This window comes from Halichoerus grypus, chromosome 4, assembly GCF_964656455.1.
Source record: "Halichoerus grypus chromosome 4, mHalGry1.hap1.1, whole genome shotgun sequence".
NCBI classification, from domain to species: domain Eukaryota; kingdom Metazoa; phylum Chordata; class Mammalia; order Carnivora; family Phocidae; genus Halichoerus; species Halichoerus grypus.
Genome location: NC_135715.1, coordinates 133,856,110 through 133,874,694, shown reverse-complemented (window position 1 = coordinate 133,874,694; position 18,585 = coordinate 133,856,110). Strand labels below are relative to the sequence as shown.

The 18,585-nt window shown below is 34.5% G+C and overlaps 1 protein-coding gene across 4 annotated transcripts in view; it reads left to right on the top strand.

Annotated features, from left to right (window-relative positions):
• TLK1 (tousled like kinase 1) overlaps positions 1-18,585 on the top strand; it is a 154,743-nt gene that overhangs the window by 107,347 nt on the left and 28,811 nt on the right. For all 4 annotated transcript variants that reach the window (XM_036067307.2, XM_036067310.2, XM_078070982.1 and 1 more), the window contains 2 exons: positions 1,194-1,382; positions 16,487-16,553. In XM_036067307.2, coding sequence (XP_035923200.1) covers positions 1,194-1,382; positions 16,487-16,553 — 256 coding nt within the window. The remainder of the gene's footprint in view (positions 1-1,193; positions 1,383-16,486; positions 16,554-18,585) is intronic.

The window sequence follows — 18,585 nt, the reverse complement described above, 5'->3', positions numbered from 1 at the left end:
CTCCTGTTCTAGCTTTGCTATTCTTGAATTTTCTCCACCCTTTTACTCTTCTGCCTAGGTGGCTATTGATTCTTTCATTCTGGTCATACTCTACTACTGTCTGGCTAGAATCATAGGAACAGGCAATGTATGTAAAGCCAATTTTGGGTCAGCAGAGTAGAAGTTTTGTAGTTCTGCTTTGAGTGAGGTGGGGAGCCAAGGAATTGAAACATTTGTCTTGTTTAAATCTAAGTATCATAACCATGTAGAGTTTTAAAATTTTTTTCTTAGCGTGTTGAGGTGACCTAAAAGGGAACATGGTTACTGTGAGAACAAGTTGTGTGATGGGATAGTTTTAAAAAGCTTCACTGTCACCTACTCTTGCTCTGGTCAAATTGCTGAAATCTCTCACCTGTATTTTTATAATACACATGATATTTAGTATTTTTTAGAATTAGTAAGCTTCACATTCTTGAATGGGAAGCAGTAATATTTTTACTTTTATTAATTGCTCATTTTTCATAGCCATGCTAATTTTTCTGGTTTCCCTTATTTTTTTTTCTTGTTTGCTTCAAATTGTCAAAATTCTTTCCTCATAAATTTCTTATATTTAGGTCAGTTTTTGTTTCATTTCAAGGTAGTGCTTGCACATTCCCAAAATCTTTCTGACAAAGACAAATTTAGAAAATAACACTATTAAATTGTCTTTTTAAAGTTTTTCTACAAACACAAAGTGATGAGATGCATGTTTAAAATCCACTCCGTGCTTATCTCTATTCTTTAATAGCCCGTTTGTTTCATTGAGCAAGTATTTACTGAATTCCCAATGTGTGCTGATGATTATGCTGGGCACTAGGGATACGATAGGATATAAAATAGATGTGGTCTCTGTTCTCATGGACTAATGTACTCTAGAGACATTCTAATCAAGTATCTATAGGAATGTTATTTACTAGGAAGAAGGAGCTGGAGATCTACAAGGTACCATGAGATTAAATATAGCAATACATCTTTCCCTAGTTTGGGGGATTTAGGGAATTTAGAAATGAATGCTTCAAATGAGACCTGGACAGTGAGTACAAGTAGGTTCAAAAAAGTGGAACCATAATTTTTGTTTATGTTATATGCTTTTTCATGTTTATTAATATATTCGTGTTTTAACTGTGAAGAGTAATGAAAAGTTAATACGGTTTTTTACATTTATTTTTATACAGGCAGCAAGAATGGGTGAATCAGCAAAGGGAAGATATTGAAAGGCAAAGGAAACTTCTAGCCAAACGCAAACCTCCCACAGCTAATAATTCTCAGGCACCCTCTACCAATTCTGAACCAAAACAAAGGAAAAACAAAGCAGTCAATGGAGCAGAGAATGATCCCTTTGTTAGACCCAATTTACCACAACTGTAAGCCTCCATTTTAACCTTTTTTTTAAATCGTTGCCAGTGAGCATGAATGTTAGATATTATTTATATTTACACGAATACTTAAATATTAAAAATGCTTATGGCCAGGAGGGAAGGCAGTATTAAAATTTACTTCTAAATCTCCAAATACCTGAATTCAGCCTTTGTAAGTGGAGACTTATTAATCCTCTTTTAAAATGAAGATTTAGCAGCTAAGAGGAAACTGGAATCCACTCTTTCTTCATGTCTGAATGATAGAGTCAGTTATTAGTTTTGATTATCTCAATTCTGTATTTCCATTAATGTTCCTTTTTCTGAGAAAATATTAAAAATATAACTGACATATATTTTCTTAACCTCTGAAAGCAGTACGTTGGAGGTTATAGGTATTGTTTTTTCCCTTTCTGCTTTTATTTATTTTCTAAATTTTCTGCATTAATGATGAACTACTCTTTATAGTTCAATGGGCAAAGAGATTTTTAAATAATTAAATGCTTATTATACCTAGAAAGTTGGGAAAATATGAAAGAACATAATAAAACAATATAGACCATGATCCCATCCATAGAGAACACCATTGTTAAAATTTTGATTTACAGATGTGTCCAAACATAACTTTTTTGTTCTGCAAGAACTTAAGTTTTTGTGAGTAGAAAATACATACAAACACGCACACGCACACACACGCACACTGTTTGATATTTTTATGTGGATGTAGTCTTTTTTTCCTTTGTTGAAAGGTAATGTTTCATCTGTGCTTTGATTCCCATACTCTGCTACATGAGGGACTCTTCTATAGATACGTCCTTTATCTTCTGTCGTCAGCTTTTTGTTCTCTACTGGTTCTCCTTTTAGAAGACAAAATGAAACCAAAAACTCTGCTTCAATTATATATCCCTAATTCTGGCCTCCATATCCTGTCACCTTTATAATCAGGTTTTCTTGAAAGACTTGCTTGTACCGGTCTCTTCTGTCTCACCTTCCATTTTCTTCTTTCTTAAACGAAATTGCCTTTTAAAGATTAACTATCTTTTTGATGCTCAGTGCCATAGACATTTGAGTCTTTAACTTGGCAGCATTGAATATTGTTGACTTATTTTTTCCCAAAAGACTCTCTTGTCTTTAGTTTTTGAAATACCTTGATCTCCTAATTTTCATTTTAACTCCTCTGGCTCATCTTCTCAGTCTTTTCTATGGACATCATTTACACTACCAATTTGTAAAATATAAGTAATCTTTAAAAGATCTGTCTTGGTCATCTTACTTCCTACTCTACATATTCTCCTTGAAAATTAGCTACTCTCAGAGTTTCAGTTATCACATATATGCTTCTGACATCCAAGTTTCTGTCTCCAGTCCACTTTTCTCTCTTGAGTATTAAATATATCTCAATTTTGAATGTCATATCCTTTCTTGGTTGTTATCAGTACTTCTAATGTAGCCTTTTCAAAACTGTATTTACTAGAATTACAGAACAAAACAAAAATTATTTAATATTACTATTCCCATTCCAATCTGTCTCTCTCTACACACACACACACACACACACACACTCATCCACACACACACACACACACTCATCCACACATACACATACACACCCCTTGCTTTTTCCTGTGTTTTCTGTTAGTAAATGGTACTACCATCCTCTCAGTTCCACATGCCAGATTTTTATCATCCTTAATGTTTTAGATCAAGATTTCATTTATTTTTCTTAATCCATTTTTATTATTTTCCATTAATAAATAGGTGGTTGTTTGCTTATTTTTCAAAATCTACCTCAAAATCTACTTCCATCTTTAAACCTTTTCTAATCTTGGTGGGCTTTTTAAATTGGAATTAATTCAGCTATTGAAATTTTAAGAAAAACTAGCAAATGGTTTACTTTTTGTAAATTAATAAATTTGTTGCTTAATAAAGGGTGGATGGGTAGATGAGTGGTTATATAGAATACAGTGTGTATTAGCTTTAGCTCCACTCCTACAAGACACCAATCCTTCTAGTCCTCAAGTGTATCCACTTACGTAAGACCCCACTGACACCATTCTAACTCAAGTTACTGTCCTCTCTTAATTGGGTTATTTTTTTTTCCTACCTCTCCTTTCACTTTGGTTTAGCAATCTAGTTCATTTTCATTTTGCAATCAGAATCATTTTTGCAAAATATGATCCTTTTGTTCTCTTCCTTATCACCCTAACATAGCTGTTTTTTGAATCACAGAATCCAAAAATCCTAAGATGACTTCATTTAAAGCACTTTTGATCTGGCATCTTCTGACCACTCTAGCCTCTTCTTTTGTCACTAACCAGTGCCTTCCCTTCACTGCCAACTTTCAAACTCCAACCCATGGTTTTTAATTCCTATTCATCTTTTAAATCCCATACTAGGTATTTCCTCCTGAAAGTTTTTCCTTGATCCCTGAAGGATAGGAGTTAATTATCACTTTAAGGTAATGTGATAGTGTCCTCTGTCTCTTCAGTCACAGCATCACCATTTACTCTGTTAATGACACTATAAACATCCTAGATGTTTCCCTTTCCCTCGTTCTCTGTGTCTGTTTCTGTAGCATCTTGTATTTGTCCATCTTCCTTGCTACTATCTTAGTATAGGACCTCATCTCTTTTTTTAACCTAGATTCCTGTTTCTTATGTGTCTCATCATGTCAGTTTCACATTTAACCTCCTTCACTGACCTTCAAGATAAAATTCACCCTCATGAAGGACTCTTTGTAGGCCTTATTTTTCTCTTTCATTTCACTCCCAACATCTGTCCTATGTATCTTATGTTAAACTCTTTCGTTTTCTAAGTGGATTAGGCGTTCTTGTTTCTGTGCCTTTATACATCTTGTTCCTTGCCTTTCTTCACCTTCTCATTGCCTGTTCATCTTTTAAGGCTTGGTTCAAATACCAATTTCAGTAGGAAGCCCTCTCTAACTTTTTTTCTTCCCATTTTCTCCCCCGTTTCCCCTCAGGTTAGGTGCCCATAGCCTTTTGTACGTGCCTGTTCTGTATGTAGCTTTTATCTCTATATTCTCAATATGTAGCACAGTTTCCTGACATATGGAAAGTGGTTAGTAAATGCTAAATTCTGGTACATAAGCATTTGATTGAATTTTATTTTCTCCTCATTAGTTTCTCCTTCATTTTTCTAGTTTGTCACAGGTATTTTGCTTACTTGTATTCCGGGATGCTTAACAGCCCTAACTATAGTTTAATAGTCATAGACTTGTCTTATTTCACCCCACTTTATTATATATGTTGACTGAGAACTAACCCTAAACTTAAACTGCTATACGTTCTTGAGAGTGGCAAATGAAGTGATACTGCATAAAAAAGATTTGACTATATCTTTATACAAATGCAGATTTAAATAGGGAAAAAAGCCATAGAAGCATTTTTTAAAAAAAATTTATTTATTAGAGGAGGAAGTGTGCATGAGAGCAGGGGAAGGGAGGGGCAGAGGGAGAGGAGAGAGAAAATCCGCTGCGGGAGTCTCGATCGATGGGGAGATTGATCCCAGGATCCTGAGAACATGACCTGAGCTGAAATCAAGAGTTGGATGTTCAACCAACTGAGCCACCCAGGCGCCCCAGAAGCACTTTGATTTATATATTATTATATTTTAGTGGTTATTCTCTGCAGCTGTCTTCTAAAAATTCCTTTTGAGGGCGCCTGGGTGGCTCAGTTGGTTAAGCGACTGCCTTCGGCTCAGGTCATGATCCTGGAGTCCCCGGATCGAGTCCCGCATCGGGCTCCCTGCTCAGCAGGGAGTCTGCTTCTCCCTCTGACCCTCCCCGCTCTCGTGTGCTCTCTCTCGCTCTCTCTCTCTCTCAAATAAATAAATAAAATCTTTAAAAAAAAAAAAAAAATTCCTTTTGAATCACTGTTTGGTGGTAACTAGAACATCTAGTGTATGTGCAGAACATCTAGTATAATTAGAATAGAAACCATAAATCTTTTATTTTTTTCTATCAAGAAATTAACATAGAAAATGAAGTTACTACTATGGAGTGGTTAGGACTTTAAGCGTTGTAAACAGACAGATGTGGAATCCATCCTTGACTCTTTCAGGTTGTTGTTTTTGGTAATCTGTTTTACTTTTTTGAGCCTCCATTTCCTCACTTGTCAAAGTACATATATCATAGTGTTGAAAAGATGATATGAGGTAATGCATGTTAAAGTACTTGCGTGGTTCCTGGCTCTTAACTAATTTTTAACTACTAGCAAGATTCGGTCAGGTTTTTTAGGTAGTAGTTTCTAATTTTAGTCACATATACTTCTTTTATTCAGGTAATTTGCATAGATAATATTACCTATGGATGTCTAAATGACCCTTGTGTTAATTGTAATTAATTTTAATCAAGATTTTGACCTCATGTTAAATATATTTTAAATCATGTTTTGATTTTATTTATGTATTTCATGTCTCACAGAGGATGCTTGCAAAGTAAACAGTAATATTTTACCTTCTATTTTGTATTAAGGAAGTTTTGGAGGTTATTGTGTTTTCTCATTAAAGCTTTAATTTTAACTCAGGATTATATTTTACATACCATAAAGTTATTTAGTGGATTACTTCTCTTGTAAATAATATAATAGACTTTTTTAATTAATAAAATTTATTTTTAGAGCCGTTTTAACGTATAGCAAAATTGAGCAGAAAGTACAGAGAGTTCACATACACTCCCTGTCCCCACACACAACCTCCACCACTATCAATATCCTGCACCAGAGTGGTATATTTGTTACAATTGATGAATGTGCATTGGCACATCATTATCACCCAGAGTTTATAGTGCACATTAAAATTTACCTTTGGTGTCGTATACATTTTATGGATTTTGACATGTTTAATTGATTTTTTAAAAAATCATGTGTGAAAAATCTTTCATTGGAGCATTTAATCTATTTTCATTTCATGTATTTATTTATTGGGGCTTAAATCTGGTCTTTATGTTGTTGATTTATCCTGCCTCATCTCTGTCCCTTTTTCTTATTAGGTTGCTCAGTTTTTGTTTATTTGATTCTCTCTCTCTCCATCAGACACACCCCTATGTAAAGACATCTTTGTCTAGTATAGTCTGTGTTCATCTAAGTGTTACTTACATATTTACCATTTTTTTGCTCTTCATTTATTCTTACAGCTTTGATTTTTTTACATAGTAAGATCTTTCTGCCCAAGAAAACCCTTTAGAAAATTTTTCTTTTTAGTGTCAGTCTATTGGTAGTGACACCTTTCAATTTTTTCTTGGTATGAAACTAACTTTATTTTGCCTTCATTCTCAAAATGGTTTTTGCTGGTTTTAGGTTGGTGATTATTTGAAGGTATCTTACTGTCTTTTGACTTAAAATTACTACTAGACAAGTCACCTGACCATAGAAGAACCATCTTGAATGGAGCAGAAGCAATATTTGAAGATTAAGTAACTGAGAATATTTTAAAGCAGATGAATAAGATCAATATGTAGATTCACAGAGGCCAGAGAATTCCAAGTAGGATGAATAAAAAGAAATACCTAGACACATCATAATGAAATTTCAGAAAAATCAAGGCAAAGAGAAATAAATTTTTAAAAGTAGCCAAAGGAAAAGAAAAAGATATATTGGGAATATAAGTTAAGAAAAAAATATTCCAGGTAAATGCCAACCAAAGAAAGCTGTATTAGACACAGTAAAATTTAAGGCAAAAAAATTATAAGAAATAAAGTGGTTATTTCATAACTATAAATGGCTCAAATCGCCAGGAACATATAGTAATTCTAAATTTGTGTGCATATAATAATATGGCCTCAAGATAAGTGAAAAATTGACAGTACTTTAAGGAGATATAGACAGATCCACAAGTCATAATAGATTTCAACATACACATTTCTTAGTAATTGAACATACAGATAAAAATAAAACAATAAAAAAACAGGACACACAATATGGGTATAGAAGATTTCAGTGGGATGGACAGACTTGACACACAATACCCCTAATGTCTGTAGAATATGTGTTCTTTTTTAAGCTGGGCTTTTATAAAAATTTATCATGTTAGGTCATAAAGCAAGTCTCCACAAATTTCAAAAGATTAAAAGAGTTTGTATAGGACTGGCATTGTTTCTTAAATATTTGGTTGAACTCATGAGTGAAACTTACAGGATTAGAATCATAGAATATGTTCTCTGACCACAGTGGAATTAGACTAGAAATCACTAAAAATAAAGTAGTGAAAAAATCTCAATGGAAATGAGAAAAATATTTTTAGATGAGTAATAATGAAAGTGCCATGTAGCAAAATTTGTGAGATAAATCTGACCAGTATCCGGGGGAAATGTATAACCTTATGTACATATATATGAAAAGAAGAAAAACTAAAACTTTATAAACTATTTCAGTATGTTAGAAGATGAGCAGTAGAATTAACCAAAAAAGGAAGAGGAAAAAGCAGAAATTAATGATACAGGAAATAAACATACACAATACAGAGAATCAGCCAATCCAAGAAATGTGTTTTATTCCAAAACAAAACAAAACTAATAAAATTGAAAAAGAGAGAAGACAACCATTATTAGGAATGAAAAGTATATTACCACAAAGTCTATAGATAAAGGAAAACAAAAGAACATAAATGGCTTAAACTTGAAAAATTTTTGTGAAATGGATAGATTTCTAGAAAAATCTAACTTAACAATTGACACTAGAAGAAACAAAAGTCTAAGTAGTTCTGTAACTATTAAAGAAATTGAATCTGTAATTAAAAAATTAAAAATCCAGGGGCCCCTGGATGGTACAGTTGGTTGAGCATCTGACTCTTGGTTTCTTGATCTCAGGGTTGTGGGATCTAGCCCCACGGTAGGCTCCAAGCTCAGCGAGGACTCTGCTAAAGTTTCTCTCTTCCTCTTGCTCTTGCTCTCTCTCTAAAATAAATAAATAAATCTTTTTTTTTTTTTTAAGATTTTATTTATTTATTTGAGAGAGAGAGAGCACATGAGAGGGGGGACGGTCAGAGGGAGAAGCAGGCTCCCCGCTGAGCAGGGAGCCCGATGCGGGACTCGATCCTGGGACTCCAGGATCATGACCTGAGCCGAAGGCAGTCGCTTAACCAACTGAGCCACCCAGGCACCCCAAATAAATAAATATTTAAAAAAATAAAAAATCTAGGTATAGATGACCTCATTTATGAAATATACATTTAAGGAAGAAATAGTGCCAATCTTTTTAAAAACTTTTTTTTTTTTTTAAAGAATAGCTAAGTCAGGAATACTTCAGCTTATTTTATGAGACTAGCATAATCTAAGTGTCAGAATTTAACAAAGATGATACAAAGAAGGAAAGTTACAGACTAATGTCATTTTATAAATGCAAATATAAAAATCTTAAATAAAATATTAGCAACCAAACATATATATAAAAATGATAATTTATCAAGACCAAGTTCGGTTTATTTTAGGTATGCAGGGTTGGTTTAACATTAAAAAAAATCTGTAATTTTCCATGTAAGGAGAAAGATCATATGATAATATTAATAGATGCCCAAACAAAAAACAGGCAAAATTCAGCATAGATCTTTTTTTTTTTTTTTTTAAGATTTATTTATTTATTTTGGAGAGGGGGTGGGTGGGGACAGGGGGAGAGAGAATTTCAAGCAGCCTCCCTGCTGAGTGCGGAGCCTGATGCAGGGCTCAGTCCCACGGCCCTGAGATCATGACCTGAGCCGAAACCAGGAGTCAGACACTTAACCAGCCAAGCCACCCAGGCACTCCCGGCATTGATCTTTGATTAAAACTCTTAGCATTAGTAGAACTTCCTTAATCTATACTGTACATTGATTTTTCTTTTTGCATTCATATCTACATGCTGTGCACTTGAGTCACCATGGTGCCCTCTGTGCCCTGGTTCTTCCTGGCTTCCCTCTGCTGCTTCTCTTTAATCAGGCTCAGATGTTATCTCTTCTGTGTCTTTTCCTAGTTTACTTCAGATAAATTTTTTTCTTTGCTCTATACTCATAGCTGTATTATCTAGGATAATCACCTTACGTTAAGGTCAGCTAGTTAGCAACCTTAATCCCACTTAATCTTTTGCTGTGTAAGGTAACATATTCATAAATTCCAAAGATTAGGATGTGGTATCTTTGGAAGCTGATATTCTGCCTACCCGTCTCCCCTCTGAGCCAAGATTCACATCCTTCCCACATGTAGAATACATTCATCCTATCCCAACATCCTCAAAAGAATCAACTCAACATCCCAACCCAATTACAGCATCAACTCAACATCCAAAATCTCATCAAAAATTTCATCAGCTCAAACTTTCTGCATCTCATCTAAATTAGGTATGGGTGAGAACCTGTATAATTCACCCCAAAATACAATTCCCCTTAGTCTGTGAACCTCAAGAAACAGCTTCTCTCTTCTCAAAGTATGATGGTGGGGACAGGCATAGGAAAACAACTAAAGACATTTTGTTGAAGCAGGAAAAAAAAACAAAACGAAAGGAGTCACTGATCCCAAGTAGTTTCAAAATCCATCCAGGCAAACTCCCATTTGGTTTCAAGGTCTGGTAATAATTTTCTATGGCTATGACTCCGCCTTCTAGACTCAAGGTTCTTTCCTCTGAGTCTTTTTCACAAAGGTTTCTTTTTCATTAAGGTTAGCATGCATATGTAGCTGAGTAGCTTTCTCGGCCTGTTTCTTGTTTGTGGAATTTTGGGGGTCTGACAGCCTTTCATTTTGTACTCTCTCTGCCATTTTAAATCCCAATCTGGCAGTGTTTCTGTTTAATATTGTCAGAAGATCTCATGGATCTCCCCCCCTCACACAGGCATTCACTCCATTAGATAAGAGGGTCCTCCATGTTCTTTTCTAGGTAATCCCATTGCTGTTTCTGGCTTCTGCTGAGAAGGCTGAGGGAGGCTATGAGTTGCACACTTAATCTTTTAAAGACCATTTTGCACCTCTCTGGGGTATTAGCAAAAATGTTGTCCAGCGGGCGCCTGGGTGGCTCAGTTGGTTAAGCGACTGCCTTTGGCTCAGGTCATGATCCTGGAGTCCCGGGATCGAGTCCCGCATCGGGTTTCCTGCTCGGCAGGGAGTCTGCTTCTCCCTCTGACCTTCCCCCCCTCATGTGCTCTCTCTCTCTCACTCTCTCAAATAAATGAATAAATAAAATCTTTAAAAAAAAAAAAATGTTGTCCAGCAATGCCCTCCTTTTTTTAAAAAAATAGAGCAGTTTTTTGTGAATCTCAATCTTACTGTCCTTTACACTCTGGATAGAATGAGACCTATGTTTTCTTTTTTTTTTGAGTATATACCTAGGAATAGAATTGCAAAGTTATATGGCAATTCTGTGTTCAAATTCTTGCAGAACTGCTAAACTATTTTTCATAGTTGCAATATTTTACATCTCCGCCAGCAATAGACAGGAGTTCCTATTTCTTCACATCTTTGGCAACACTTTTTGTCTTCTGTTTTTTTTATTATAATCATCCTAGTAGCTGTAAAGTGTCATCTCATTGTGGTTTTGATTTACACTTCTGAATGGCTCATAATGTTGAATGTCTTTTAATGTGCTTGTTGGTCTTTGTATAGATATTGAAGTCTTTTGCTCAGTTTTTAATTGAGCTGCTTGTCTTTTTGTTGTTGAGTTACAAGAGTCCTTTATATATTCTAGATACTAAACCCTTGTCAGATATATGATATGTAGATATTTGCTCCCATTCTATAAATTGTGTTACTTTCTTGATAATGTCCTTTGATTTGATTTTAATTTTTATGACGTTAACTTTATTACTTTGTTTTTTGTTCATACTTTTGGTGTCAAATCTAAGAATCCTTTACCAAATCCATGGTCAAGGACATTTACGCCTGTGCTGTGTTCTAAGAGTTTTCTAGTTTTAGTTCTTATATTTAGATTATTGATCCCTTTGTTAATTTTTTATATAGAGTGAGGAAGGGGTCCAACTTCATTCTTTTGCATGTGGTTATCCATTTGTCCCAGCACTGTTTGTTGAAGAGACTATTCTTTTCCCCATTGAATGGTCTTGGCACCTTGTCAGAAATCAACTGGCCATGGATATCTGTACTCCCTTCTGTTCCTTTGGCCTATATGTCTATCTTTAAGATTTTTTTTTTTTTTAATTTATTTATTTGACAGAGAGATAGCACAAGTAGGCAGAGCGGCAGGCAGAGGGAAAGGGAGAAGCAGGCTCTCTGCTAAGCAGGGAGCCCGATGCGGGGCTCAATCCCAGGACCCTGGGATCCTGACCCGAGTCGAAGGCAGCCGCTTAACCGACTGAGCCACCCAGGCACCCCCTTATATGTCTATCTTTATGGTAGTAACTTTTAATGACCATAACTTTGTAGTAAGTTTTGAAATAAGTGAGAGTCCTATAACTTTGTTTTTTCTTTTTCAATATTGTTTTGTAATTTTTTTTCCCATTTTAGCAAAATGGACCATTTGTATTTTGATCAGGATTATATTGACTATATGGATGACTTTGGAGAGGATTGCCCTCTTAACAACATTAAGTCTACTAATCCATGAACATAGAAGTCTTTTCATTTAATTAGTTTTGATTAACTTCCTTAGCACTGTTTTGTAGTTTTTAGTGTACAAGTCACTTCCTGGGTTAAATTTATTTGTAGGTATTTTATTCTTTTGGATTCTATTATAAATGGAATTGTATTCTTAATATCCTTTTTAGATTGTTCATTGCTGGTGTATAGAAACACAACTGATTTTTGTGGGTTGATTTTGTACCCTGCACTTTGCTGATTTATTAGCTCTGGTGGTGGTTTTTTCTTCATTCTTTGAGATTTTTACATCTAGGGTTATGTCATCTGCAAATAGAGATGGTTTTACTTCTTTTCTCATTCTCATGCATGATGTTATGTTTCTTTTTCTTAACCCCTCTGGTAGGACTTCCGGCACAATATTGAATAGTAGTGGTGAAAGCATCATTGTCTTATTTCTCATCTTAAGGGGAAAGCTTTCATTCTTTCACCTTTGAGTATGATGTCATTTGTGGGTTTTTAATAAATGCCCTATATCATGTTGAGGAACTTCTATTCCTAGTTTTTTGAGGGCTTTTCAAAGGCAGACTAGTCTCATGTCCCACCGTGCCTCATGTAAAAAATCTAATCCTCAATGCATAGCTCATAGCTTAATGTTCAGTAAAGGTCTGCTAAATTGTACAAATAAATGGGCTTGCCATTTTTTTTCTTAAGTGCCTGTAATAGTCTTATTTACCATAGATTGCATTCCTTAGCTTTGCAACTTCAGGTTAATTTCCTTCTTAAACAGAATGTCTTATTTAAAAAATTGATTATCAGATTTGTTTGAAATGAGTATTCCCTGTTTTCTGTTATTTGTACTAGTTCTGTTACAGTCATCTCACAGTTCTGTCAAACTACTGTAGAACAGTTCTTTGGATTAAAAATAAAATTCTCATCCATTCAGACTCATGATGGAAGATTACCATGAGTTAATAATAAGTCTTATGTTTGAGGTTTAAATTTCTTGGCTTTTAAAATAAAGTTTTATAGGGGCGCCTGGGTGGTTCAGTCGGTTAAGCTACTGCCTTCAGCTCAGGTCAGGATCCCAGGATTCCAGGGTCCTGGGATCGAGCCCCACATTGGACTCCCTGCTCAGCTGGGAGCCTGCTTCTCCCTCTCCCTCTGCTCCTCCACCTGCTTGTACTCTCTGACTCTCTATTTCTCTCTGTCAAATAAATAAAATCTTTAAAGTTTTATATAAACCTACTTTAGGAGCTTTAGTATGCCCTTAAATAAGCACACATATGTATATTTGAACACAATAAAATATTAATCATTCAGGCTATAATATCAGGTATGATTCATATAGGGAGGAATTAGACTTGACCTTCACATTATCTGTGAATAAAAGATTTGCTAAATAACCTAACCAACTGAGACTTACTTAAGAGTGTGAATTTTTTTAGGGTCTTAAAAATACATCATAAAAGTAATTATGTAGCAATTGAATGCCATTAAAATTAACATTATCCTACCTTAGCTCTTTTCATTCTTCTTTTTTAAGATTTTGTTTATTTATTTGTCAGAGAGAGAGAGAGAGAGCGCGCGAATGCACAAGCATGGGGAGCGCCAGGCAGAAGGAGAGCAGGCTCCCTGCTGAGAAAGGAGCCCGATGGTGGGACTCGATCCCAGGACCCTGGGATCATGACCTGAGCTGAAGGCAGACGCTTGACTGACTTGAGCCGTGCAGGCGTCCCTCTTTTCTTTTTTTTTTTTTTAAAGATTTTATTTATTTATTTGACAGAGAGAAACACAGCAAGAGAGGGAACACAAGCAGGGGGAGTGGGAGAGGGAGAAGCAGGCTTCCCACGGAGCAGGGAGCCCGATGCGGGGCTCGATCCCAGGACCCTGGGATTGTGACCTGAGCCGAAGGCAGACGCTTAACGACTGAGCCACCCAGGCACCCCCCTCTTTTCATTTTTTGAGAGGATTGTCCTCAGTTAATTTGATCTAAATTTTTTTTTTTTTTCCATTTTCAGATATTTTACATTTTATGTAAAAACACTTTTCATTAATGGAAATAGACAACAGAGATATCTTAAAATCTCTAATATATGTCAGATACTTCCTGATAGGGAAATGCAGAGAAATGTAAGATATGTCTCTTTTGCTGTTTTGAGGTTTGCATTCAATTGGTGAGACAAGAACCTGGGATAGGAATTCTTAAACGGAGAGCTGTGAACCCCCAAATTTATGTATATGTGAAATTTTCCGGAGAGAGTGTTTATTATAAATTCCTTTAGATTACTTTTAGATACCCACGATCATAAAATAGTAAGAATCACTGCCCTAGAAATTGAGTATCGTAGTATTTAGTACTTCCTGCAGAATTTGCTTATTAATGCTTCAAAACCAAGCAGAGAGAAAGTGATCAATATTTATTTTTTACTGTTTATTTAAAGCTTAATAGTAGTTATAGTGGTAGTAATCAAAATGCAGGAAGTAAATAGTTCTGCTGCTGATGAAAGTTACCATTAATCTTTAGTGAGAATTGTACGTGTTTAATATCAGGAGTAGTAGATCTATGAAATAATTCTCTGTGGTTAAAGTTTTGCCTTTTGGGGGGTTAAAGTTTTTTAAATCAATAAAGAAGTATCACTCTACTAAGAAAATTTGGGGAGGGAGTATCTATGCATTTGCTTTAGCTATAGGGATGTGGATGATTTGAACCATAACATAAAACGTATTAACAACTGGAACTAAGTGCTATTAAATAGCAAATATGCATTACATTATGCTATAAGATTAACCAAACAATATTCAACAAACTAAATCATCATGGAATAGATATTAATTCATTTTTAACTCACAGGAATAGTTGCTATTGAAAACTGCACCAACTAAACACAGCAAAATATGCTTACCTCCAAATTGTAGAAATTCCCAGCCATCTGCATATGGAAGGGCTTTGCAAGTTTGCATGAGAGCCAGACTTCTTAGTAGAATGCAATTTCAAAAATTTTAGGAAACTCAAATTGCACCAAATTTTCATTGGTGGTATATATGCCTATCCAGAAGCTATTGCCAAAAATTCCTATAGCTTTTGTTTATTGAATTAGTTGAGATTTTATCCGTTTTAGTTTCCAGACCTTTTAAGATCACCTTTCCCTTTTCCTTTCACTTCATCTACAGTCACACTGTAACACTTCTCTAAGTTTACTTGAAGCATCTGCTGCAACTATCCACTGTTGCTATATTTAGTATAATAAAATCCAGCAGTTGTATTAAGACTGGGTAGACAGGTTTAATTTTAAATGTTTCACTCTTAAGATGTTTCTAGTGGAATACTAACGGAATTTATTGGAGGTTTTGTTTGTTTCCTTTTAATACCCTTTCTTTAGAATTAGTAAATTTAACTAATATCTAGCTAAAGGAGAATAACATTTATACTAAATGTTGCTGAGGGACCTGAATAAACATAAATAAATCTTACCTGGTTAGGAGCTTTTCCAAATACCCCAGAACACATGAGTAAACAAACAGGCTTGATAAAAGCAGTTCTTTCAGTATTGGGGTATGAAATGGAAGTTGTTTTATTGTAGAGTGGTTTTCTTCTTTTATCAGAAAACAATAATTTTTTCTCAGGAAATGTTATTAAGTGTTTATGTCTTATTATGGTTCAACATATATTAAGCTAGTTATATTTCAAAGTTATATATGAAAATTTGAGAATAATAAAATAACCGTAAAGTACTTTCAAGATTGAAAGTCTTATGTCTATTTATATTTATTAAGAATTTGGTGTGTTGACGATAGTTTTAGCATTCCTTTTCCTCACTAACACATGGAAGCAGAAAAAAAAACTTCCTAGTATTTTTCCTTTTTTTTAAACCAGTACCCAACTGGATGGACTCTCTTTGCAGTACTTTTCTAGTACTCTTAGAGTAAAATGAAATTCATTCCTTGGTCTGGAAGTCCATACATAAGCTGGCCCCTGCTTGCCTCTCCTACTGCTCACAGCCTCTCTGGCTGTTTTGATGCTGACATTTTTTTCTCTTCTTACAGTATGCCAGCCTGAGTCCTTCGTAGCATCCTTGCACTTGCTGTAGCTTGTGTCTAGAACATAACTCGCCCAGGTTCTCTTGTAGTTGTCTTTTTGATGTTTAGCTCAAAACCACCTCCCTAACACTCGGTACAAATTACTGTAATACAATGTCATTATCATGCCACCCATTTTTGTTTTCTTCATAACACTTACTGTTATTTGGGTTTATTTTACTTCTTTATTAAATTGTTTCTTTTCTGCCTCAGTGGGGATTATAGAGTGTAAGTTCGAACTAAAATGAAAGGAGAAAATGTCTTTTTCATTGTACCCTGAGTATTGAAATTCTGGAACATCACTTGATACATAGCACTCATTAAATAGTTGCTGAATTTATGAATTAGTTGTTCCATCTGTAAGTATTAGGTATATTCTGAAGAACATTGTAAAGGACTTTTGGCTTATTTTGGGATAAATGTTGTCAACATTGTAGTATTTCCACTTATTTATCTTCTTTTGCTGGTTGTTAATAAGAAATAATAACTATTAATCTTAATATCTAGAATTACATCTCATTTTTGACAGGTTGACTTTGGCAGAATATCATGAACAGGAAGAAATTTTCAAACTTAGACTAGGACATCTCAAAAAGGTATGTGAAGCATATGCTCAATTTTTAGTTTGTTACCAGAGGTTATGGAGAGATTGTATTATAAGTCTCTTATTGGAGAGGTCATCTTAAGAGAGAAAGTACCCAGAGTTTAGACAAAAAAAGACGGGTATTTTTAAGTTGAATATATTAAAATAACATTCCTTTACCTTGTGGCAGCGTACAAACGTTGAGATGCTGGTAATACCATGTCCCTATAGTGGAGAAGTGACTCCTGGCCAGATATTCAGGTCTTAGGATTACTCTGTTTAAATACTGTTTTTGTAAAAATGCTTCATTTTTAAGATGAAATGTAAATTTCCATATTGTTTGTATCCATTTATAGTAAACTGAAATAAGGATAAATTAGTAACAAACTTGTTTCTTTGGCTTAACTTTTAAGCTATCAAATGCTTGATTAAATGTTTCAATTAATATATGTACATTGGCAAATTTAGAAGAGCCTAATCATCAGTAATAGTATGAAGTGATACAGTTTATCAGAATGTTGCTATGTGTTGTTACAGTCAATTTTTATAATGTATAGCTTTGTACTGATTTGTAAACTATGAAATTGTAATCAGTTCATTGTTTTTACAGTTCATATTTTTAGTTCAAACCATTTCAAATTAATAATAGAGTAGATTTTCCCACTCAAAATGAAGCTCCTGACAGATGTAAAATTCTTTTTCTTTGGCCCAATTTTTTATTCTGCTTTTTGTCACATTACTTTACATATTTTTTTAATAGGCTGAATAATCGCTAAAATTGAGATAGTGAACTAATCAAAGATAGATAGCTTCAGTGAAGTTGTCTTCCTGGGGTGGGGTGAGGTAGGACAGAAAAACCCATTGTGGTAGCAGCTGCTATCATACTGTGTACTGTTTTGTTTTTTGGAATACTGTCAAGGTGCTTCAGACCCCTGCCATTCAGTTACAGGGATAAATAGAAATATATATATATATATGTAATTTGCATTAGTGTTTTTTAACTGTGTCATATCTGTCTATGCCCCTGCTCAGAAAAGTTTCAACCCCAAAGTACTTTTAACACTAAATTATAACATAATTTATTCTGTTCTTTTTTTTTAAAAAGTGTATTTTGTTTTGTTACAATTTTTCCTGTTCTTTGAGATACAGTAGACAACTTCCGTCTATCCTCTGTAACAGATGGAGTTGTAATGGGACTCTTGAAGGATTTTGTAGTACAGAATTAGTACTGGTATTTGTGTGTCCACCTAAGCTATTTTGATAATGAACTCTTCTAGACCTATGTTTGATGTCCCCTGTAAAGATTTATGAATTATTTTCTAACCAGCCTTTCATGATAATGGGACACTTTAACTGAGGGTTATTATTTTCACATATAATAGTTAATTTTAAATTACTCTTTAGTGATGAGATTTTACATGTGTGTATCGTATTTTATGAAAGCCTGTTATATAAAATCTGAAATTATAAAGCAGTTAAATTAGGAATTGGTGATTTGTATTACAAAAAATACTTCACTTTTTGAAAAGCTTCAGAGAAGGGTTTGCTTTTGGTTTTAGTTGGTTGTGCTTGGTTGATTTTAAAGCTTTCCTGGTACTTTGAAAATACTCGGTTTCTCTGAAGCACTTCTTTGTAAGTGTTCTAAAGTGAGGTATACTTAAATGTCTAGATACTATATAAACAGTTGTAAGCTGTTGTAGAACACTACGCTTTGACTTCTAACCTCCATATTAGCCTCTTTCCCTGTGTTTGACTTCTCCATTTTTTTGTATTTACTCATTCTTTCTAATAACTGTCCCCGCCATAATCTTTTTCCTGTTTTATTTTTTTCAGCTTTTATCAAGATTTACTGAGCAGCTCTAGATTTCTAACTTTATCTTCTTAACCAGTTTACAATATTACTTTTCTTTGACCAACATCATGGAATATTTTGGGAGAGTGGATAAACTACTAATGCTGAAATATGCTCTCATGTCTTGAATTCTCACATTTTCCTCTAAGAGGCTATTTTGGGTGAGAAGAATGAATGCATCATAAAGTTGTTG